Genomic DNA, 24389 nt, shown 5'->3' on the forward strand with positions numbered 1-24389 from the left:
TCCCTCATCTGCTGAATATGTATCTTTTGTTTACAAAACAATCCTTTTTTACAAATGCTGACACGGACAGATTTCATCAGTCGTAATCAAATGCTCGCAGAACTCCGACTGCTGCCGTCTGTCCTCAGCTGAAGCGTTTTTTTTTCTTTGTTTTTGATTCTGCTTTTATGTTGAAAGGTACTGAAAACGTGTCAATTTTGAATATTTAAAAGTCGACGTGGACGCTGGCCTTCTTTTGTGTTGTTGTGCTGTTTCACGAACTGGAAGCTAAACTCCACCAAAATGAGACCAATACTAAGAATGTAAAGGCTGTGACATCACATCCTCAACTGTGATCAGATTGTCAAGAAAATGCCTTTTTTTTTTTTTTTTTCTCTCTCTGTCTGTCTGTGTTAATTTTAGTCTTCACATTCCCTCTCTTAAAAAAAAAAGGGTAAATTCTTGATAAATAAAGTGTGATTTCAAAAACGTGAAGATGCAGGTTTGTTGAGGGTGTTTATCCATGAATGACGGTGCATCCACGCTGTCACTGTAAAGCCTCAATGAACCTGAATGAAATCACCTTTTTTGAAGTCAAACAATAAGTCTAAAAAGTGCTTATTATTATCATTATTATTATCATTATCATTACTACTATTATCCAGCTTCTGAATGTGTGAGGTAATGAAGGAAGAAAATGCGTAAAGGACAGATGGAGCAGAGGAAGTGCATCAAAGCAGGAAGTGATCAGCATTTTTAAGAAGAAAGAAAGAAAGAAAGAAAAGCGCTTCGGAAAGTCAAAAGTGCTTTAAATGTCGTTCGCAGCAAATAATGTACAGAATTATCCGTATACGATCTTTATATGTGTGTTTACTGTATGTCACTTGCTCACACACACACACACACACACAATCTCAGCACCATGTAGTTGTGTATAAAGTTTAGCAGGACACTTCTCTCTCCAAAAAAAGAAGCAGCAACAAGCAGCTCTGTGGGCTCCTCTATACACAATATCAACCAATACTAATCAATACTGTATTAATCAATCAGTCACTTAATCAATCCTGGGTGAGAAATTGCTGCTTGGCATCTCAGACATCTTGAGCTCTGTTAATATCTGAACGTAAACGGTATTTTTGCTTCATTAAAAAGTCGAGAGAAAAAAAATCAAACAGGTTTTAAGTGTTTAATCCTGAATTTTGATCCAAAGTTTAAAAGATGAATCAGATGTTTTGTCTTTTTTTTTTTTTTGTCTTTGGTGTGCAAATATTTATGGAGCTCAATGCATTTAATATTGTGGGTGAGAGGGTCTTATGTATAATGTGTTTGGGGGACTCTGACGGATGTAACTGAAGGAGGGCCAACGTAATGTGTATTTTATCAAAAGGTTCAATAAACACAAATTCCACTTTTCAAAACCTGATTCTGCGTCTCGTCATTTTTCATCAATGTAAACCAGCACCAGCATCCTCCCTGATGGTTTTGACAATTTCAAAGTGGGTGTGTGCCTGTATGTGTATGTGTGTGTGTGTGTGTGTTTTCACAGTCGGGGCTGAGGGTGTTAACCGTACCCTGCACCATTACAGCCTTCACAGGCGAGCCTCTTCGTTGCAGGCTTCCTGTTTCGTCGACAGCCGAACCCCACAGAGAGGAAACCAGGGCCAGCAGCAGAGTTTATGTGAAGACTCGGGCTGCACGATGACACACTGATCAGCTGCTGTCTGCGTCGTCCCAGCGATCCTAAGACGGAGGTGGAAGATCGGAGAGCTTGAATGAGCCGGCGTTAGAAAGTAAGGTCCCTAACATTTTAGTAGAATCTTCTGGTGTTGATGTCAGTTTTGTTTTGGTTGCTGGAAATGTAAGAAACCTGCATGTATTTACATTGGTGTCATGTAAACATAAGTTAATGAAGGTTTTGCACTAAAAGTTGTAAAGAAATGTTTCAATAGTTGGTAGAAATGTGTTAAATTTGAACAGACGATCATTTAATTTGAACCACACCAGAATAATAGAGAGTTAAGGCTCCTGAAAGGCATCGGTTAAAGATCTAAGAAGTGTTACAGAAGCCTTACATGTGCTTTCATTTGATTCTGACACCAAAAACTGTACAAAAAATTGAACCTCATCCATTGTTTTCTGTCTTTTCTAGCAAAAAAAACTTGCCCACCCCTCCCTCTTCCCTCCCCCCAAAGTCTTCCCCCCACAGGATCTTTCTCCATGTTCGCATTGACTCCCTCCAGTCCCACCAGTCTGAAGGCGCCGGCGCTGGTCAAGTTCCAGCTGGGCCTGTTCAGGGAGGTGGTCCGAGTCCCCGCCGGCAACCTCAGCTATCGCCATGCCAAGAGGCTGGCCTCGGAGATCATAGAGCGCAAGGTAATGAAACCCTAACACCTTAACAGAGACCTAAAAGAGAGATTTTTGTGTTTTAAAGCAGCTCTTCACTACAAAAAAAAAAGGATTTATAGCAAGTAGTAAGAAAAATGAGCTGTTTTTTTAACCCAGTCCCACTTGGAAAATATTCAGGTGATGTTTGAAGCTCTCACGCCTCTACAACTTGTCAGGAAGTGGACGTTAAAAGGTCAGCTTATGCATGAAAGTCTCATCTAGGTAACTGTGTAAATTGTGGCTTTTGAGAAGCCCCCCCCCCCCCCCCCCCCCTCTCCTCCCCGTGCCGTCAACTGATGCAGAGTCTGGGGTTTTGGCTGCAGATAGTCAGCGCACACACACACACACACACACACACACACACACATACTGATCTTGTGTGTGATGAAACAGTAGTGTTGTAGTGTTAAAAAGAAGATGAAATGTCGGATGTGATTCTGTCGTCTACAGAAAAAGAAAATAAAAACTGCAGCAGAGGATAAATAAAGATCTCTGTGACTTGCAGGTTCTCTCTCTCTCTCTCTCTCTCTCTAACTCTCTAACTCTCTCTCTCTCTCTCTCTCTCTCTCTCTCTCTCTCAGTCTCTAACTCTCTCTCTCTCTCTCTCTCTCTCTCTCTCAATCTCACTCTCTCTCTCTCTCTCTCTCTCTCTCTCTGTCTCTCTCTCTCTCTCTCACTCACTCTTTTTCAGTTGTCAGCTGGTCTGGTCTTCAGGCTGCCTCAGGTACTTGGGACTGTGTGGTCGACAAGAGCGCAGCGAACTTTCCAACCACAACGCTCCTCCCCTCCCGACACACACACCCTGACACACACGCACACATACTCTGCGTATGTCTCGCTCTCACTGGCGTTTCTTTTGAACTTTTATCGTTTTTCAAGTTTCCAGTTAGTAGGTCAGCACAGCCTGAACGGTTTGCATGCTTCTTTGTGTGTGCTTGTGTGTGTGTGTGTGTGCACGCTCAATGTACACAAACGTGACAGCAGGAGCGTGCCACTGCAGATATGTCACATACTGTATGTCTGTGTCACTACTGGGTGAAAACAAATAGAAAAATAGAAAAGCCACCTACTTTTCAAAAACAAGCTAGTTACATTTTATCTACACTGTGTAATATTATGTATAAAATGTTTTAAAAAGTTTATACAGTAAGTGTGTGATACTATTTTCTATCATTAAGGGTCCCAGAATCTGTCTGCTCGTATTTAAACATGAAAATCAGCTAAATATGAGAGTTTTTTCCACATTTCTTCACTTTAAAGTAGGTTTTACAATCCTCAGGGAGGTTGGACACACATGCTGCTGATTGAATACGTCTAATGTTTTTAAATGTAGATCAGAAATGTGTTAAATGTAGATCAGTGGTGGGTGTGAGGCAGTAGTTTGCAGGTAGAAAGAAACATTTAAAGTAGATTTAAAAGATTTGATTCCTTGCGTGATTATAACTCGCGATAATGAAAATCACTGCATGATGACTCCCATTCAAAACCAGACTCAGCAGATTATCGCCATCGCCGCCTGCTCATTACATAACTTGTGAAGAACAAAGCATTTGATGTATCGACAGCACCGTTAAAACCACAGCGTCACGTCTCTCGTAGCATCTTCAAAATCATGCTCCAGCCTCGCTGCTTTATTTAAAAGCAGGTTTTGTATCTAACTGTCTCACAGATGTTGATACAGAAGAAGCTGAAAAAGCCCAACATTTCTTACATTTTATATACATTTTACATTGTATTATCTTCCATCTCTTATCTCCCCCCGAGCATGTGACATCCATCTCTGTTTGATAAGAGAGTAACTAGGTCGTGTTTTGAGATGTTACACAATTGAGTTGATCTTTTTTTTTTTAATCCTTAAAGTCTCGATTGAATCTTTTGAACCTTTTTCCACATTTTGCAACAATCTCAAAAATTGTACAATTTTTCATGTTTTTGAAGCTCCAAACTTCTTGTTGTTTCCATTTTTTTGTGTAGATAATAAAGTATTAAATTCATGATACCTGCATGGAAATATGAACGTTAGAAAAAACTTGTTTGTTTGTTTGCATGGAAAACTGACATGTGGAAAAAGTGATGAAGACGATGCTGATGAGTAACAGTTTAGTGAATTTCTGTGAAACTATTTAGAATATTCAGATAAGTGTGTGTTAGCTTCACCACAACAGATTTCTGCAGCACGTCAACACGATTTAAATTTAGTGTGACTCAATCTGAGACTGCGTGTCTGTGTGTTTGTTTGTGTGTTGGTTCTTTTGTTTATGTGTATGTGTGTGTATGTATGTATGTGTGTTTAGGCTCCAGACTGCAGCTTGGTGGGTGTCGGAGAGAAGATTCTGCTGTTCAGACATCAGCCCGCTTTAGAGCAGGGGCTGCAACGGCTGACGGACCAAGACGAGCTGCAGGATGGAGACCTGATCGAAGTTGTCATCGCAGGTCAGAGGTCGACGGAATCAAAAGTGTCCGAATCTTGTCTGGATTCATAAAACGCTGAATATTGAAACGCTTTGTAAGATAAGATGAAGTACGGTCTTGATCTTAACATTTCAAACCACTCAGATCCTCGCAGGCTGTCTCAGTGATCTGTGAGCTACAGCGTTACAGTTTGTCTTTGTTACATTTACAAGCTTCACAAAGCCTTTTTCTAAATCTCACCGTGAAGCTTACGAGGCAGGTTGAACCTTCTCACATTAAGCTGCTGGCTGCGTGCTCGACCATGAAATACAAATCTGCTGTGAGCAAATCCACCGCAACACACACACACACACACACACACACACACACACACACACACACACACACACACACACACACACACACACACACACACTTCATTTAAAATTGAAGAGCTTGAGCCTGACTCACAGGTAATTTGTATTGATGGCTGCACCAGTGAAAATGTAGGCTGGTGTTGTGCAGTGTGTTTGCTGCAGCTTCAGGATTAACAAGACAGATGAGATTTAGTTAATATAAAACAAAAACATGCTGATGTTTTATTGGTAAATCTACCAAATCTGAGTGTATGATTCAGAGGTGATGATACTGGCAGAAATAGTGAGAGTGCAGGTTTTGATTCCAGCTACAACATCGTGTTTTTGTCTTATTGTTTCTCTTCGTTTTAATGTGATTCAGGATCGGCCTCGGTGACTGAGATGAGGATCCGGCCACACTCCCTGCTGGTTCACTCGTACCGGAGTCCCACCTTCTGTCACCACTGTGGAGAGATGCTGTGGGGCCTCGTCCGCCAGGGATTAAAATGTGACGGTACGGCGGAGTGCTATCAAGCTTTTTTCACAGCAGTTAAAGATGAACACGTTGAGGAAAAACTGAATGTAAAACACGCTCTCTCTCTCTCTCCAGGTTGTGGGTTAGACTTCCATAAACGCTGCGCTTACCTGTTGCCCAACGACTGCAGTCGAGCGCGGCGTCAGGTCAGCACCAGCCTCTCCTTGTTCCCTCCACGACGACCCCGCACACACTCCTTGTCCAATCAGGCGGGAGGCAGTCTGGAAGAGGTGAGCGGATAAAGAAAGAGTGACAGGAGTTGATAAAACAAGCTCTAGGTGACATTTTCTTTTAAATCACTCACTTATTCTCTTCATCAGATCAGCATGTCCAAACCTTCGTCCAGACCTCCGTCCTGGGCCGAGGATCCGGTCTGGGTGGGAGTTGGTAACGGCGACTCGGTGGCTCAGGTCCCGCACACCTTTCACATCCACAGCTACACCAAACCCACCGTGTGCCAGTACTGCCACCGGCTGCTCAGAGGTCTCTTCAGACAGGGGCTGCAGTGCTCAGGTGAGGAAATGTGGCTGCTTTAAAATGTGTTTTTCCTTCTTTTTTCCCCCCACAATTAAAATAGAAAATCATGTTGTAGTGGTTCAGCATTTTTGTTAAAATTGCTGTTTTTGCTAAGAACTTCAGAAAGAGGCCTGAAAACATTTCTTAGCATGAATCTGGATCTGACAACTGAGTCTTAATGAACAAATATTAGACAATGTATCAGATTTTCAAACCTGCATTGACAGATTGTTTTGCACAAAATGTTTAAACACTCCAGCTGTTTGTTGCAGAACAGTAAACACACAGTGAGAAACAGTGACAGACTGTGAAAGTTATCATGTGAAACCAAAACAATGAGCTGAAAGATACTGAAACACTCTGCAGAGGCATCTGATATCAGCACAAACAACCCTGTTTATATTCAGTCACTTTATCCACAGTTAATATGAAAAATACTGATTAGTGCAGCTTCAAATGATCCATCATTCTTTATCAATATGCTCAAATGTATTGAAAAATCAAACTTCCGTTTTTTCAGCTCATGAACAAACTTTGATGCTCAGATATTATTTAAGACATTTAAAGGACGAGTGCTGTCTAATCGAATACTTTGCATTTAATTGAAATCTAATCGATTTAAACAGATTTTTGTGGCCATTTTTAGATATTCTGCTCCAGTAAAACACTAACTTTAATACGCTGTGTGTGACATATTGGTTTATAAGCTCAGACTGAGGTCAACATTCAAGCTTTTGTTGATAATTGTCCTCTTGCATGTTCGTCAGAAAGCTGAAATAAAAAAGAACAAAACAAAACTTGTGGCAGATTAAAGCATTTTTTTTGCCGCCTCTCTTCTGTCAGACTGCAGGTTTAACTGCCATCGGCGCTGCGAGCCGCTCGTCTCCAGAGACTGTCCGGGAGAGCGGAGAGGAGGCTTCAACGGGGAAGGTGAGCGGCGGTCTCTGGAGGTTCACTTTCCATTTAGTATTCTGGTCCTGTGACTTGAAAAGAAGGGTCCCTTTGATGTTCTCACCACTGCGATGAGTCAAAGCTGATTCACCGTCCTCCAGAAGGTTTTGATAGATTCAGGTCTCGGCCTGATTTTAAATTCCCAAAACTACTCCATTTATCCAAACAGTGATTATTATTAATGACACAATGCTTCAGCAAACGTCTAAAGAGGTTAAAGTTACTATTATTAAGTCCCAGCAGCATTATTATATATTAGTGATATATTAGATTATAAACCTTGTAAAAATCAATATCAGCTAGAAAATGTGATATTTGTATTTATTGGTGTTCATTAGTCATCTTTGAAGTCAAGTGAGTGATTAAGACAAGTATTTAAAAAAAAAAAAAATGTTTATGATTAGCTGATTAATGTATTGACTTGAATTTAAATCAATTTGAAGTCATTTATTAAGAACAATTCAAAACATGTGCTCATTCCAGCTTCTCAAATGTGAAGATTTGCTGTTTTTCTCTGTTTTATATGATAGAAAACTGAACAAAACAAGCACTTGTTTACTCTTTTTAGACCAAACAATAAAAAAAGCACATTTAGGAATTCATGAGTCACAGCTGTGGTAATAATGCATGTGATCTCATTTTCTCAGCAGCCAGTTACAGCAGGTTGATAGACCCGGAGGACGATGAGTCAGAGATCAGCAGTATGACAACACTAGAAATCTCTGATGATGAGATGTCTATTGACGTCGAATCAATGACCGAGGCCAAAGAAGTGGAGGAGCAGGTGCCCCGAGAGCCAATGAGGTGAGAGGATTTTAAAAAACGTATTCAGATGATGTCATCACATCTAACAGGTGACCGAGGTTTCCTTTCGGTGCAGATGATAGCTCATGATGTCACTGAATTACACACCCACTCATGTTTTCTGTCATTCCTCACTGTTTCATGCATCTGTGTAACAGTCAGGGGGTTTTGGGCCCACGCTGCCCCCTAGAGGCGTCTACAAGGTAGAGCTGCTTTTTGACAGGATGTTACACTGCTCCGTCACTGCAAAACAGAAACTGGCTTTAATTCTGCTTTCATCTTTACTTCTTTTTTTCTCTTTTCTCTTCTATCCTTCCGTCAGTCCGTGTTTCAGCAGCAACATCCCTCTGATGAGGCTCGTCCAGTCGGTGCATCACACTAAGAGGAGAGCCGGTGGAGTCCTGAGAGGGGGCTGGCTGCTGCACCACACCAACACTGACACAATGGTGACACAAACACACACACACACACACACACACACACACACACACACACACACACACACACACACACACACACAGAGGTTTACTTGACTTACATTCATTTCCTGCAGACTTCCTTTAAACATAACCACTGACCCAGAAATAAAAACTTTGTTTCCCCATTTGCACCAAACAGCCTGAAATAACTGGTCTTAAGTCTGGTGGGTGACTCACACACACACACACACACACACACACACACACACACACACACACACACACACACACACACACACACACACACACACACACACACACACACACACACACACACACACATACATAATCTTCAGTTAACCCAGAGTTTCAGTTCAGTCAGTAGTTTTAAAGCCAAAAATATGTTGTGATCTTCTTCTTCTTCAGTATTTTGTTCTTTACACACACACACAAACACACACACAGTACAGTAAGAACTAATGAATTATTCCTGCTGTTTCTGTTCTCAGAGAAAACGGCATTACTGGATCCTGGACTGGAAGAGCATCACTCTGTACCAGAATGAGAGCAGCACCAAGTTCTACAAGGTACCATCACCTCATCCTCCAACACACTCATGTTTCTTTGGTTACTGACTTTGAATCCGTAAGTCTAGTGTCTGATTAGCTTAAAAGAATAGAAGAAATATAAATGTTTTTTGTTTATTCTACTGCCTACAATCAGCTAACACAGTACAGACTTTCATAAGAGTTTTTGCTACAAACAGTTTTTTCATGCATGCTTTTCTTGATACATTTATTATATTATTATTTAAAAAGTCGCTCTACTTTTGTCATTCTTTGATGAACATGCATGTGGAAAACATTATATTAAAATGCCAATTTATATATATATATATATATATATATATATATATATATATATATATAACTATGGTTTACATAGTTATTGGTAACAACTATGTAAACCATAATATAAAAATCATCAAAACTATATCATTTATTTTTTCCTTTAACATGCACATTGAGTGTGTGTGTGTGTTTATGTCTGATGAACAATAGTTTGTTGATTTATAAATGATAAAATCAATAAAAGAGAAAAAAGTCAGTGTAAAGGAGACCAAGTAAAATCTTAAAAATAACATCAAAAACCTCAGAACTAAATTTAGTTTTAAGTTTTAATAACTTACTACAAAACTGGACATAATGTCATTATAATTTTCACTTTATTTTCCTCTATGAAAAGGAATAAAACCTTCCTCCTCCTCCTCCTCTTCTCCAGGAGATGCCTCTGTCTGAGGTGCTGCAGGTCCGAGGCCCCGCACAGCTCTCCGTGCCCTTGTTGCCGGGCAACTGCTCCCACTCCTTTGAGGTGGTGACGGCCTCGCTGGTGTACTGCGTGACGGCCGGCGAGAACGGGCCGGCATGGGAGATCGCCATCCGCCAGGCTCTGATGCCTGTACACAGCGACAGAGGACACGGAGAGGAGAGCAGAGGTGAGCCGGAAACAACACAAACACACAAACTGACCCCTCTGGATATTCATTTTATTAGAAATCAATAAGAAAATGTTGATTTTTGAGAATTTATATAACAAAGCATGATGTGTAAACTTAATGAAGGAGATGAAACATGAAAACTATCCTACTGAATTTATATGTTTTGAAATATAATGAGTGAAAAATGTCTTCAGGGTGATGCTTGTTTAACAAAAATGCTTCTTGGAAGCTTCTTCCAATTAATTAAACAGCATCTAAACAAGGATGACTAAGAGAATATTTCACAGTTTGACTCATTTTAAAAGTCTTGTTTTGCTCATAAAATGATGATTTTCTTCAAATTTATGAATGAATCTGTTCTGATTACAGGTAGAGACTCTCGCAGAGACAGCGCGGTAAGAATCAACTCCAAACTCTTAAATGATCACCAACACAGTGAAGATACGAAGATGTGTTTCATACCTGTGTGTGTGTGTGTGTGTGTGTGTGTGTGTGTGTGTGTGTGTGTGTGTGTGTGTGTGTGTGTGTGTGTGTGTGTGTGTGTGTGTGTGTGTGTGTGTGTGTGTTCAGGACATCAGCTCGGTGTATCAGATCTTCACAGATGAGGTGCTGGGCTCAGGACAGTTTGGAGTGGTGTACAAAGGTGATTTTAACCACTTTAATCAATTATTACAACATCAGGATCAATTTTATCTACTTGGGAGATTTGCAGCGTACAGCAGGTGGAGACAGGAAGTATGAAATCATATAGTTAAATAAAGTCTTCAGTAACTGACTTAAACTGCCTTTATGCAGTAAAACAGCTCAGGATACACATTAAATATTTATTATTGTTAAAAAATCCCATAAAAAGATAAAACAATCAATCTGTTTGTTTCCTCTGAAAATATAAATCTTTAGCTCACAAATGTATATTTTAAAAAGCAAAACTAACCAATAAAAACTTGTTTTTAGCAAATGTTGCTCAAATAGGAGTAAATACAGGAATTAATTTGGGACTATTTTTAGCGGTGGATTAATACAAAGTTGGTGCTTTGGTGAGAATTTAAAGCAGCAAGATGATGTTTGTTTGTTGGATTGACTTTAGATAAACTTCAGTGCTTATGTTCATCTTATTAAAGGAACATTTCACCCACTATAACACTGTGATTGTTATCATTAATGTCTTTTATATAGATTTTTAATGAAGTCACTTATTTGTGGTTGTTCAGGTACTCACAGGAAGTCGGGTCGACCGGTCGCCATCAAAGTCATCGACAAGACGCGTTTCCCCACCAAACAAGAGACACAGCTGAGGAATGAAGTCGCCATCTTACAGGTACTTTTTTATTTTATTATACACACAGTGTTTATTATAGTTTTATATTCTGTAGCGTTTAATGTGTGAACTTGTGCTGCTCAGAGTCTGTCCCACCTCGGCGTGGTCTTGTTGGAGGGGATGTTTGAGACCGTCGTGCACGTCTTTGTCGTCATGGAGAAGCTCCACGGAGACATGCTGGAGATGATCCTGTCCAATGAGAGGGGACGGCTACCTGAACGCATCACTCGCTTCCTGGTCATGCAGGTATATGACGTCACATAGTGATCAGTCAGCGCTCACTAGTTTAGTTTAAATGATGGTAATGTTAAAGTCAGGGCCCTAAAAAGAGTCACTAGATTATTCATTATTTCTCAAATCTTAGTTTTTTCTGGTGACACTTTTCATAAATCTAAAAATGTTGGCAGCTTCCATCATTAATCTGTATCTGTAGTCAAATTTTGTACCAGTTTAAACTCCTTTTATAGTTTCCATTTTCAATTTTTTTGTAGATTTCAACTACAAGCACAAAAAAACTAAATTAACCTGATTTAACTCTGTGTGATGACTTTTGTTCTGCGTTGAAAGAGCTAGAACAAAACATCTGCACTTCATAGGTTGTGATATTTTATCTTTAGTCCCTTTTACTGCTGCTTATTTCTTAATTTTCTTAATTTTGTGATCATATTACATTGTGTGCTGCTGCCTTCTTGGCCAGGTCTCCCTTGTGAAAGAGATATTTGATCTCAATGGGCTAAATAAAAATCCTGTTTCAAGAACTGAAACTAATTAACTAACTTAACTTATTGCGCTCTGATGAGTCTTTCTCATGTGTGTGTGTGTGTGTGTGTGTGTGTGTGTGTGTGTGTGTGTGTGTGTGTGTGTGTGTGTGTGTGTGTGTGTGTGTGTGTGTGTGTGTGTGTGTGATGCAGATCCTCGAGGCTCTGCGGTATCTGCACTTAAAACACATAGCTCATTGTGACCTGAAACCTGAGAACGTGCTGCTGGCGACTCCGGACCCCTTCCCTCAGGTCAGAGTTTGTGATTAATTCATTCATAATTCATTTCATTCATCAGGTGAGGTCATCTTAACAGCTCGTTAAGTCAACTCTGTGTTTGTGTGTTTGACAGGTGAAGCTGTGCGACTTCGGCTTCGCCCGCATCATCGGCGAGAAGTCGTTCCGTCGCTCGGTCGTGGGAACGCCCGCTTACCTGGCGCCCGAGGTGATCAGCAGCTGCGGCTACAACCGCTCGTTAGACATGTGGTCGGTGGGGGTCATCATGTACGTCAGCCTGAGCGGCACGTTCCCCTTCAACGAGGACGAGGACATCAAGCAGCAGATCACCAACGCTGCATTCATGTACCCGAAACATCTGTGGGCCTCCACCTCACTGGAGGGTAAGAGTTCTTATTTTTGGTTCCCTGATGGTGCGTTCAAGGACAGTCCAATATATGAAATGTTATTGTCAATTATTGAATGGCTTTTTATAATCTGTTAAATACAACAGTGTGGGTTTGACTTTGTGACAACATAGTTGTTTTGGAATATAAAACTTTACAATCATCCAGAAATCAGATGTGAGAATGTCCTTGAATGCATCGTCAAACACAGCTCATGTTATCTGCTTGTGTCTGTATCAGCATGTAACAGAAATGTTAGTTTAAATTAAATAACTAAATGTTCACTGCAATGGATTTTTACTCAAGTTGGATTTAACTTGTATTCTTTTCTTCTTTAATTTGTTTTTTTAACCCTTTAACATCTTTAATCTTTTTCCCTGTGAGTTTCTTTAAGATTCTTATTCTGCTTCGTCTTTTATCACATCCACTGATTCTTCTTTTTGGCCACTGGGTGACTCCAGTGGACCATTTTTTCCCAATAAACCCACTGATCCTCCTCTCTCCCTCTCCTTTTCTCTCCAGCGGTGAGTCTCATCAACAACCTCCTGCAGGTGTCGGTCAGACGGAGGTTCAGCGTGGGCAGAGCGCTCGGACACACGTGGCTGCAGGTCAGATACAGCACGTTAACCTCCGAGTGCATCTTTATATTGAACCAGGAGGTGGTTCTTTTTTTTTATTACAAGAATCACTCATTTCTTCTTCATCCCACAGGACTTCCAGCTGTGGTGCGACCTCCGAGAGTTCGAGCAGAGGATGGGCTGCAGGTATCTGACGCACCGAAGTGACGAGGAGCGCTGGAGGCAGTACGCTGTGGAGAGAGATCTGGACTTCCCCTCCCACCTCTGCTGGAGCCCCGACAGCAAACCTGACATGTGACGTCAGCACGGAGGTTAAAGGTCGGACACATGAACACCGCTCAAAAACCTCAGCAGTGATCCAAACTTTGTATAGAAATCTTTGCATTTAACATGTAGCTAAAAACTTTTTTACTAAAAGAGGGAAAAAAGGTAATAAAAGACACAAACTGCCATGTAGTAATATAATTTTCTTTTTTATTCCAAGTAGTGGTTTTTATAATTGAACTGTGAGCTTTTGTGGCATTGCTGATGATGGACAGAATGAGTTGAGAATGAGAATGGAGCACAGGTGAAATTAAAAATGATCATCGTCATGCACAGGACTGGCTGACCCGTCTTTTTTTATTTTTCCCCAAAAATGGGACCATAACCCTATTTTAAGCCTCCTCGCTGACATAGGCCTGCCGTGGTCCCACGTACAGTATCGGTTCTTCTTACTTTCCTGATGCCCTGTCGTCTCTCTCACACTGCTCGACACCTCTCTCTGTCTGCGTCCCTCCTCCTCCGTCACGTGTTCAGATTCACAAAAACAGTGAAATGTGAAAGAAAGAAGAAAAAGAGGAGTGTGGACAGAGAGGAGAGAGGTGTGTGGGATCCTTCTTTCTGTTGCTTTTCTGTCTTCATTCCCCGAGTCCCCCCATCCAGCCAAGAACCTATTTTTCTCTTGCTTTGAGTCGCTCTCGTTCACCCTGAATTTAACCCTGAGCTTCTCAAGTCTTTAAATCTCCAGTTTGTCCGCTAACAATCAGTTTTCACAGTGACGTGGTTTTTTATTTCTTTTATTTTTTATACAGTGAGTTATTTAATTAATTTATTGTTCTTTTCTTAAACTGGCTTCGTAGCACCTGACTCGTCTGCTGAGTGAAAACGTTAACGGGCTCCTAATGACGCCGTTTAAACGTTTTTTTATATATTTATTTATTCTTTAAGGAAGAGTCGGGAGAGACTCACAATGACAGCGCGTTTCTACACTTCAACAACAGCATGCATCTGCACAAATACACAACCAACCAAGCCAACTGACCGACCAGCTTTTTTCTTTGTATCACATTTTTCTTCTTTAATCACCCTTCTACAAAAAATATGACATCTGAGAGAGAGAGAGAGAGAGAGAGAGAGAGAGAGAGAGAGAGAGAGAGAGAGAGAGAGAGAGAGAGAGAGAGAGAGAGAGAGAGAAGAGAGAGAGAGAGAGAGAGAGAGAGAGAGAGAGAGAGAGAGAGAGAGAGAGAGAGAGAGGAGAGAGAGAGAGAGAGAGAGAGAGAGAGGAAGAGAGAGAGAGAGAGAGGAGGAGGCCTTTGCTCAAAATTAATTAAAATATATTATTTTTCTTTCTCCTTCATTTCCTCCATCTGTTATCTCTCCTTTAAAAAGGCAGGTATGTTATTATGTATGTATGTATGCATGCTGCTTACATAAGTTCAGTGCAATACCTGACACATTCCCCTCTTTCTTTTTTCGAAACGAGGGAGGAGCAAACACATCCTCTTAAAAATCTGAGCAAAGTCTTCTGCTCTCGCCCTCTCTGAACATGAGAGGAGGGGACGGGAGAAGAAGATAGGAGGGGCAAGAAGGGGAGGGAAGAATTTGAAAGAGGAAAAAAAAGATAAGAACGAAAGCGTAGAAGGACAGTGGAAGGGTTGAACTCGTTCGCTCCACATTGGGAGAAATAGAGGGGGGGGGGGGGGGGGGAAGGTAGGTAGGTGGGTTTGAGGGTGTTTTCTTTTTTTTGGGAGGAGGAAGGGATACAGAGAATAAGAAGGGGTGTGTGGGGGTAGGAGGGGTGTGTTTATAAGTCGCTCTCTTCCGTAGAGGGCGCTGGAGAAGGAGATGTAGTCCAGGGCTCCGGTGGGGCAGTCAGATCCGATGTACCTGGTCATGCGGCTGATGCAGTACTCGGCCTGCTCGGGCGGCAGCTCCCTGCGCAGCTCATCCACTGTGATGTAGCTCTGAAGAGAGGAGGAGGAGAGGGGAGATTTTAAAACTTTCTTGTTCTGGCATTTCCACTAACTCCAAAATTTCACAGCCTACACAGTTTGAAATATTAAGTGCTCAACATGAAGTTAGTAATGTTTCACTATTGAGCCAAAACAACAGTTGCTAAAATCATTTATTATTGTTCCAGATTTTAAAGAGTAATTTAAAATTCTCATTTAAAAAAAAGTTTTGGCCATCGCTGCTGTCAGTTATAATACATTATTCATCGTTATTCGTTAATTGCTAAGATCTGGGTAATGTGACAATCAACTATTTTTCATGCGCTGTAGTAAACTTATTACTGTAAATCAGGACAACAGGTATTAACTCAGAAATGAGGTTTACTTTAATTTTTAAATGAGGCCTATTGACCATAATTTCCAAACATATGTGTAAAAGCTGTATTAATAAATTGGAATGAAGTTGGCTAAAAAGGTCTAACACAGAATTTGGATGGTGATTTATACTTTCATTCTTTATAACCAGTCAAACCACGGTCAACAGGAGGGCTACTCGTGACAAAAAAAACACTGTTTAGTGCTTCCTGAATTTGACAAATAGCCAAGTTTGTGCAAACAGACTTACTTATATCTCATTTTTGATGGAATTATTTAGAAATATGTCTCATAGGGCTACATTAAATCTCTACTTCCTCTGTTGTGCAAATGTTTTATGTGTAACACCAGATTATAAACCAGCTAACTGCATAAATGGCCGAAAAATTCAGCGTCTTCCAGGAGAAATGTTTGATGATTCGTTAGACTTTGTTGTAGTGATGTCAGTGTTCACAGATCTCAGCGATTGCTCATAACTGATCAAAACTAAAACACAAGTTGTAATAAATCTGAATTTCTCTTCTAACAATCCTCAGTCTGAATCTCACACTTGTGTAATTAATGATATAAAACTGATGTAAAAAAAAAAAATGTACATGTACTTGTCATGTTGTTGAGAAAAACTCAATAAAAATTAAGTTAAAAAAAAAAAAACTGATGTAAGGTGAACAGGAAGTCATAGTTTTTATTTAATCGGCTCACCTTGTCTGAAGCCAGAATCTTGAAGGAGGCCATGACCTGTTCTGCGGTGTCGGTCTCGGCAGTCTCGCGGGTCATGAAGTCGATGAAGGCCTGGAAGGTCACCACGCCTGTGTTGCTGGAGTCCACCAGAGTCATAATGCGAGCAAACTCAACCTCACCCTGTCACAGAGAAACAGATATTAGTTCATCAACATATGAAGTAAAGTAGTTAATAGATCGAATCACTTGGTCTTTAAATTTGAGTGAATCCAGGTTACAGGCATTCAGGGTAAAAATGTCCTCTTTGAACTCACCAGATCGTAACCCATGGAGATGAGGCAGGCACGGAAGTCGTCTGGGTCCATCATGCCGTTTCTCTTCTGCAAAGGAAAAACACAATTATTGGATGAATTAAACAAACTGTTCACATAATGAAACAAAATCCCAGTAATGCTCCTGTTTCTGTTTATTGCTGCTGCTAGAATAACGTATAGTCTAGTGAACTTGAAATTATTGTAGCTAGAATAAGAAAAAAGGTGCATACTGTACATGTACGTCAAATATAGAATTTTTCTTATTTGTTGTTTACGCCTGGGTCTGCTTATCATTTAACATTTTTTTAATATTTTAGTTGTTTTTTATCACCTGCCAAAGACTCGTTTAAACTAAATTTGTCACATTTATAACATGACTGAATTGGCCTCGTCCACATCGAGAGTTTTATTTTGAAGGGTCATTGAAAGCCTCACCCTGTCGAAGTGGTTGAAGGAGGCCCTGAACTCGTTGAGCTGCTCCTGGCTGATGCCCTTGGCGTCGCGGGTCAGGATCTGGTTCTCCACCTCGTTGATGGTTCTGGCGATGGTGGTGAGCAGCTGCTCCCAGCCCACACGGATGTGCTGCGGAGGATCACATTTAGGGTTAACATCCACCCAGAGGAAAACGAGAGGCGGAGGAAAGGCAGACACTTTTATGAGTGTTTAGAGCGTACCTCCATGGTGTAGTTGGTGTGCTTGTTGTCGAAGATGAGGGACTCCTGGCTCAGCTGGTGGTCTCCCTCCAGCTTGTCGATGTTGGATTTGTAGTTGATGATGTTCTGCTCGTACTGCTTCAGGCTGTTCATCTGTTCCTCCAGAGAGCCGGCGATGTCCACGGACACATGGCTGATCTCCTGCAGGTGAAAGGGAAGCAAAACAGGAACATCACGACATGTTAAGAAATTAAAAATAGTCTGTTTGTTGATTATAAATTGTCCTAACCCTAACGTTTTATTTCCTTGTGCATTTATTGTTATTTGGCAATTTAAAGGATTCAGTTTTAGTTTCAGGGTCTCTTGCAGAAACACTTTACCTCCATCTTGGTTTGAATCCAGGGTCCGATGATGTTGGCCTGGGCGGCGAACTGGCGCCTCAGTCTCTCGTTGGCCTGCTGTCTGGCCACCTCCTCCTGGAGCATTTGGTCTCTGAGGGGCACGAGGTGCTTCACCTGCAGGCACGAGAACCAAACAGTCACGAGAGCTTCGAAACTGAGAAGCTGGATTTGTTTCTATGGTTATATATTTACATTTACTTATTGACTTAACAAAAATCCCAAAATATGGTTTTATTACATTTTGATCAACAAAGTTCTGCTTACCTTACTGCTGCATCACTAAAACCCATTTACAACTTATTACACTTAAAATTATAATAACTAAAAGCATATTTTAGCCATAATTTACAGTCACTTATAAGACTATCCAAATAAAAGAAAGTACAGAAGAAACTAATTATGTTTTTTTCACACATATAAAAGTAATAAAAATGTAGTTCTGTTTGTAAATTATGTGCAATTGTTCCAGTTCAGCCGATAACCGTCTAGTTCTTTAATGATTCCCACAGATCTCTCTCTTAAATCTGTTTTTAGTGCAGATGGTCAGATGTGTGTCACTCTGCGGCTGCACTCACTTTGATTTCTCCTGAGAGCTCGCAGTCGCTCGATGTCACTCTAACCTAAATGTACTGTACTTATTATTAACCGACTGACCAAATGCAGCACACAGAGAGATAGCATGGGTCAGGTTGACATTTCCTGTTTACATAACGTCAGCAAACACAAACCACAAAGTAAACTGGATTCATCAGGTGTTGGATTACTGATCTATAATCATTTAAATATATATTCCTCCACTACACTGTGTGTGTTTTGGGTTGAACTCACAGTGTCCCACTTGTTGCTGATGTCCTGGGGGCTGAGGTTGGTGTACGGGTTGATTCCGGACAGCTTGATGCCGTAGGTCTGGGCGATCTTCAGGATCTCGCTGTGGATGCCCATGGTGGCCATGCGCTCCTTGTCGGCCTCGGGCAGGGTGGCCTTGAACTGGTCGTGAGCTGTGATCAGACTCTGAGGACAGATGGTCGGATAATAAGAGACTTTTAAATGCACAGTGTATCATTGTACTGCTCATTATACTACAGAGTTATTTTTGTCTTATTTCTTTCTTTGAAATAGAGTGAAATCTTTACTAAAAACTCCACGAAAGCAGTACAGATGGAAAAAGCAGCTTTCACAGTCCAGATTTTAGCTCATTATTGCAGCTGTTTTCCAGCCAACTCTTAAATGTCACTTATTTCAATGATTACTGTCAGTGCAAATATTTAAATTAACACAGAACAGTGTTTCTTTGATCTATAAGTTTGGCTTTTTGAGAGACAATATTTAGTTTTGTATGCTGTCAGATAAAGAAAAGCAAACTCAACAAGTCTTTTTATTATATCTGTGGATTTTATGATGCACATATGTGTATTTCACCAATTATAACAAGTGCTTGGAGCTCTGGGTGCAAAAAAACTTTCATATGATAAAAGCATGAGAGAGCACATCTGAAACTGGTGACAAATGACTTGATTATTCTATTTTTCTGAATGTATTTGAATTTTTTTGGGTCAATAATCACCAATCAGGCACCTAAAAGTATATGAGAAATGTGGCCCTGGCTTAATATCAAGTAAAATAAATCACCTGGATCTCCTCAATGCTGTGGACGATGAACATATCCTGCAGGTCCTCCATGGCTCCGTCCATCCAGTTGTTGAAGGGCGCCGCCCTCTTGGCGAACTCAAGGTACAGCTGGTCAATAGTTTCCCACAGTTTCTCCACACGCTGCAAACACACAGTGTGAAAGAGAGAGAGAGAGAAGCACTCATGTTAGAAAATAAAGATGCGGACAGAAGTGCTGAAACTTAATATATAGTATAAAATAAAACTACTGCAAAATGTGTTATTAATACTCTGGGTTGTGCTAGAAGAATATTCACAATTTCAGATAAAGAAACAGATCATTACTTTTAATTTTACAACCCAAACATTATAAAGATTAATAAACTTCAGCGTTAAAAGCAGAAATCTATATAACCCTGATGTTTCTGGCTCAACATTCAAACTGGGTGGCTTTAGTTTTTACCTCCAGTGCATCCCTCCTCTTCTGGGTGAGGGTACCCAGGTTGTCCCACTGGTCACAGATACCCTGGCAGCGGGCGTTCACTGTGGCAGCATCGTGGTAGTCCAGCTCACTGGAGGAGATGACAGAGTCAAACTGTTACTAACATACAATAGACCGAAATGTGATAATGGTTCAAAATGAGCTGAAATCTGATTTATTTAACATTGAAATAATCCATCAAATGAACGTTAAAGTAAATGTAAAATGTAATTAAAGTAAAAGGGGTAAAGTAAAAAGTAAATGTCTCTTCTTTCGCACATTTTATAAAAGCCCTTTGCAGCCCACTTCTGCAACTTAACGATCATTTGAGCGAGTAATAAATGATAAATTATACATGCATAGTTCACATTATACTGTATGTAGCATCAAAGGGAACAACTTGAAACTATGTATGGAGGGGGGGAATAAAAAAGTCCTGAGGAGTGCTACAGAATAAGGAAAAAGTGAGATCTGAGGTTTCTGCTCTTTATGAAGCTTCCTTTCATATGTTCCTCGCTCTCTTTGATGTGCTTTTTGCTCATCTGTTGCATCTTTTGTTCTCTAGTATTCACATCAACGTCGACTCTCACCGTGTTTTACTCACGGATTGCTTTTCTCCTCTCTTCTATCTGTCCTATAATCCTCATATCAGCCCTCCTACCTTCATCTAACAATCTCTCCTCCTTCCTCTAATTCCTTCTCATCATCCTCACTATTATCCCCTCTTTCTCCTAATGTCCTTAACATTAGAAAACCTCTCAACACTGACTGTGCACATGTCTTTGCATGTTTCAAACAACATAATACTAAAAAAAACTCAAAAATTAAGAAAATGGGCGTCTCCAGTTTTCCCAGCATCCCTCTCTTCCCCCTCGGTGCCTTACTTGAGCTCCTGGGCGATGGCAGCGATCTGCTCCACTCTGTCCTGGTGGGCAGCGAGGTCGCTCTCAAAGGCCTCGTGCTTCCTCATCAGAGCTCTGATCTCCATCAGAGAGGCGGACTCGTAGTCCTTCTGGGCCAGCAGGTCTTCCTTACCTGAAACACAAATCATGTTGGATGTGAAGTCGATGGACGACCTTCCTGAAGAAAGTCAAGACTACGAGCTTTTGAATGCATTCGTCCTCTGATCTTTTTTGTCTTTCCTCGGCTGCAGTTAAGCTTTTTTCTCAGAGTTACTGAAGCTTTTTATTATCCTCATAAATCACTACGGATAGTTTTAGCACTCAATATAATTTTAGCGTGCGATCAATCACAATTTTTTCAATTTATGATTATTTTATAGCATTTCTACTGTAGAGTGAAGAGGAACAGAAACATGACGGACACAGGTCGGGTTTGAGACTGAAAATATCACACATTTAGACGAGCACCAAAACCTGCTAAATGACCACAACGCCTCATATTCATCTCCTTCCCTCGTTAGCTTTTTTGGTGTCACAGTGCATAAAACAAACAAACAAGCAAAGTTTCCAATTTATCTGACGTGTGTTTCTGTGTCTTATTGAGAAGAAACATGCAAACCTTCACCACAAAGGATCCTGGGAATCTCTCCCTCTTTCGTCCCTACCTCCAGTCCAGGACTCGTGCATGGAGCACTTCTGCTTGAACTTCTCGGCCAGGTGATCGAGTCTCTCCAGGCGGCGGATCTCAGTCAGCAGCCACTCCTCGTAGCCCTTCTCCACCTGATCCAGACCCTTCCAGGCGTTGGCGATGTCCTGGAGGAAGAGAGAGAGATTTTTAGTAGCTGCATCGTACAGTAGAGGGTTTTGAAAGGCTTTTTTTAGCTTTAGCTGATGGAAAACAACACTGGACAAAGTAATCCTTCAATCGACTGAGCTTGAAAATCCACGGAGATGCTGCACAGGTAAATTGTAATACTCTAAAGGTGAAAATCTGCGCCGCTCACCGACACCATCTTGCCCTCGGAGGGCATGAAGGCAGGCCTGTTGCTGAGCCTCAGCTTGGTCTGCAGGGTGTTGAAGTTGATCTCCAGCTGGCATTTCTCCTGGACGCGGGGCGGCTTGTGGACGCGGCGGTAGTCGCGGAAATCTTCCAGCTTCTGCTGCATGGAGCGCATGGTCTGCTCTGCCACACGGTTCTCCAGCCATGGGATGGTGCGGCGGATCCATTCCAGCAGCTACAGCAGGCAGGCAAAAGGAAAAGTGAAGGTTAATCTAAAGTATGTGCTTCATTCACGTCTTTTACTTCTGCTAAATGTCATATTCATATAGTGTCTGTGAAACTTTTATTGAAAGTAACTGAAGGTTTTCCTTAATTCATGTCTCAGGTGGTTCTTGTCATCTATGTGAAGACAAGGCCAGACTGTGAGTAAGCGGTGATGAAGGTCTTGGTTACTTTTCTCAGAGACATTTTCTCTATAGAATTACACAAGGACACAGTTAAGAGTTTTATTTTCTAGCTCAGATGGCTGTAGAGCGTCTCTTTATCTCGCTCAACTCCACTGGCTTTGTAGAAGTGCTAAAACAATCATCCATGAGCATTGATGACTCAAGCAAAAGAAAATGAACTGATTCCAAATTTGATTAGTGAAATAGAAACTTTGAGTCATTTACAAGAAAAAAACAGCACATTTGTTGTTTACAGCTTCAAAAACACAAATAAATCTTGGTTTTTTAAAATAATTTTGTAATTTGACACCATTTTAAATTAAAGCTTTGGCTGTTGTTTAGACTACATGTTAAGATTGAAGACATGATTATTGTGGCTCTGTTCATTATTTTCACATATTAGAGAATGAAACAGTATTTAGCAGGAAAGTGATTAATTACCACTCATTATCGACCTCTTTTCTAGTGTTTAGATGATTTTCGCATTATGGTAATTGTAACAGTTGTGTTTGTGAATCTTCAGATCTAATCTGTATTGTTCTCTATTGACTTTCCTGCAGTGATCTTACAGCTGAGTTGTGTGAAGTTAAGTTTATAGAAAAAGCTGAGAGTTCATATTTGATGTCATGCGATGGAGCATTAAAGTTGAGCTGTGGAGGCGGATGTGCAGGACAGACACAGAGCGAGTGGGAGTGTTTTAGCTGCAGCTGTTTTTTTCAAATGTATTTTATTCTCACCTCACTGGCCAGCTTCTCGTACTCCTCCATCAGCTTCTCATTCTCCTGGTTGACAGCCAGCACCTTACAGATACGGTTGGCAGCGGTCTCAGCCTGAGAGTGAGAGAGAGTAACGATTAATATACATTTACAATAAGAGCCAAGATTCATAATTCATTAGGTTTGCTGTTATGTTGACAGTGTTTAATGTGTCATCAAATGGATATTAATATAAATAAAGGTTCAGTATGCTATAAATATTAATCTACTATAAAAAATAAAGTAGTATTCGACCTGCTCAGCACCGGCGAAGGCGTGGTAGAAGCAGGACACGTAGGTCATGATGGCCTTCTCATCAGGTTTGGGTGTGTTCACAATATCTGAGAGTAAAAAGAAAACACGGTTATAAAAAACATTATGAACAAGTTTAAATGTCTATATTCTGTAAAAGGAGCTTTTCTTTTTTTTAAACTGTGTTTCTCCAAAAGTATCAGAAATAAAATGATTATCTAAAACATAAATCTTCTTGAATTTAAAATGAGATGTTTGCCCATTTGAAAATAAATGGATTCACTTGAAATGCTACAAAGTAAAGAGCATTATGATTAACCGATGCAGTTATGAATCACATTTGAGGACATTTGCCTGCAAAATAGTCGTATTTCTGAGGTCAGTCCCATCAGTGCTTGGAAAGAGGCTTTTAAAGTGATTTAAAATGCATTAATTTTTTTAATGCAGATGGCTGAATTTCAAATAAGAAGGACCTCTTGTCCTTGTGCCATCTGCCGCCGTGTATTGTGTTGCAGAGGAGGTTATCAGTGTGTGTCTGCACCGATTCAGCAGAGACATGCGGAGGTCTTTGATGCGGCATCAACGCCTCACCTTCAGCGTCGAGCATCTTTGGGATGTCCAGGAACTTCTCAGCCACCTCGAAGGCGGTGTTCAGGTTACCGATGGGGTCGTCCTGCAGGCAGGAATGATGAATGTGAGACAGGCACACTTAAGACTGCACTGAGTTTTTTCGTGAAAACCACCAAACGAGGATCATAATTACAGTAAATGACATAATTCAAACTGACAGGAAGGAAACAGGAGTGGGATTCACACTTTGCATTGATATTTCTAAATAAATATGATAATGACTTTTGGCAAACAGGTGTGCAGATATAATTTCTGTTTACTTTCTTCCTTTTTTTTTGTTCCAACACCTGCAGGATAAATGTGAGGACAGATGTGCTCATCTTCCTCTTTCAGCTCAAATCTGGATGAAACATTAAATCTTTTGTACTATTCTTGTAGTTAGCCAAATTAACATAATTCACCATAACTCAAACGTGCAGGTATTTCAAAAACAGCTACAAAAGATTTGATTTTTTAACACTAGACTGTAAATTTAGCAGCGATATAGCTCACAAGTACAGGTATAAAAATAATCTCCCACTATTGGTATAAATGTCATTTTAAATGTAGAGAAACTGAAATGAAATA

General features: G+C 40.6%; 2 protein-coding genes across 2 annotated transcripts in view; one reads left to right on the forward strand and one right to left on the reverse strand.

Annotated features, from left to right (window-relative positions):
* The first annotated feature begins 1725 nt into the window (after positions 1-1725).
* LOC134005630 (serine/threonine-protein kinase D3-like) lies at positions 1726-14567 on the forward strand. Its single transcript, XM_062444562.1, has 19 exons — positions 1726-1774; positions 2129-2352; positions 4659-4797; positions 5494-5625; positions 5722-5876; positions 5967-6159; positions 7006-7092; positions 7761-7917; positions 8240-8363; positions 8846-8923; positions 9618-9831; positions 10204-10229; positions 10405-10477; positions 11046-11152; positions 11237-11398; positions 12064-12162; positions 12263-12530; positions 13056-13141; positions 13245-14567. The coding sequence occupies exons 2-19, from the start codon at positions 2197-2199 to the stop codon at positions 13407-13409; spliced, it is 2421 nt and encodes an 806-aa protein (XP_062300546.1). The 5' UTR covers positions 1726-1774; positions 2129-2196; the 3' UTR covers positions 13410-14567.
* A 64-nt stretch (positions 14568-14631) lies between these two features.
* The window catches only part of actn3b (actinin alpha 3b), a 33822-nt gene continuing 24064 nt past the window's right edge, over positions 14632-24389 (reverse strand). The window contains exons 7-21 of the mRNA XM_062444552.1: positions 23784-23865; positions 23196-23281; positions 22923-23015; positions 21744-21974; positions 21405-21552; positions 20722-20872; positions 19820-19928; positions 19378-19518; positions 18577-18759; positions 17728-17862; positions 17369-17548; positions 17130-17276; positions 16695-16760; positions 16402-16560; positions 14632-15336 (exon numbers count right to left, since the gene is read on the reverse strand). Coding sequence (XP_062300536.1) covers positions 14809-15336; positions 16402-16560; positions 16695-16760; positions 17130-17276; positions 17369-17548; positions 17728-17862; positions 18577-18759; positions 19378-19518; positions 19820-19928; positions 20722-20872; positions 21405-21552; positions 21744-21974; positions 22923-23015; positions 23196-23281; positions 23784-23865 — 2439 coding nt within the window. The 3' untranslated portion in view covers positions 14632-14808. The remainder of the gene's footprint in view (positions 15337-16401; positions 16561-16694; positions 16761-17129; positions 17277-17368; positions 17549-17727; positions 17863-18576; positions 18760-19377; positions 19519-19819; positions 19929-20721; positions 20873-21404; positions 21553-21743; positions 21975-22922; positions 23016-23195; positions 23282-23783; positions 23866-24389) is intronic.

Source organism: Scomber scombrus, chromosome 23 (genome assembly GCF_963691925.1).
Source record: "Scomber scombrus chromosome 23, fScoSco1.1, whole genome shotgun sequence".
NCBI lineage: Eukaryota > Metazoa > Chordata > Actinopteri > Scombriformes > Scombridae > Scomber > Scomber scombrus.

Bases quoted from the DNA above. Each gene is read 5' to 3' on its own strand.
- LOC134005630 (XM_062444562.1), top strand. From the start codon at position 2,197: ATGTTCGCATTGACTCCCTCCAGTCCCACCAGTCTGAAGGCGCCGGCG. The intron at 5,626-5,721 runs GTACGGCGGAGT...CTCTCTCTCCAG, and splicing joins CCAGGGATTAAAATGTGACG to GTTGTGGGTTAGACTTCCAT. The intron at 11,153-11,236 runs GTACTTTTTTAT...TGTGCTGCTCAG, and splicing joins ATGAAGTCGCCATCTTACAG to AGTCTGTCCCACCTCGGCGT.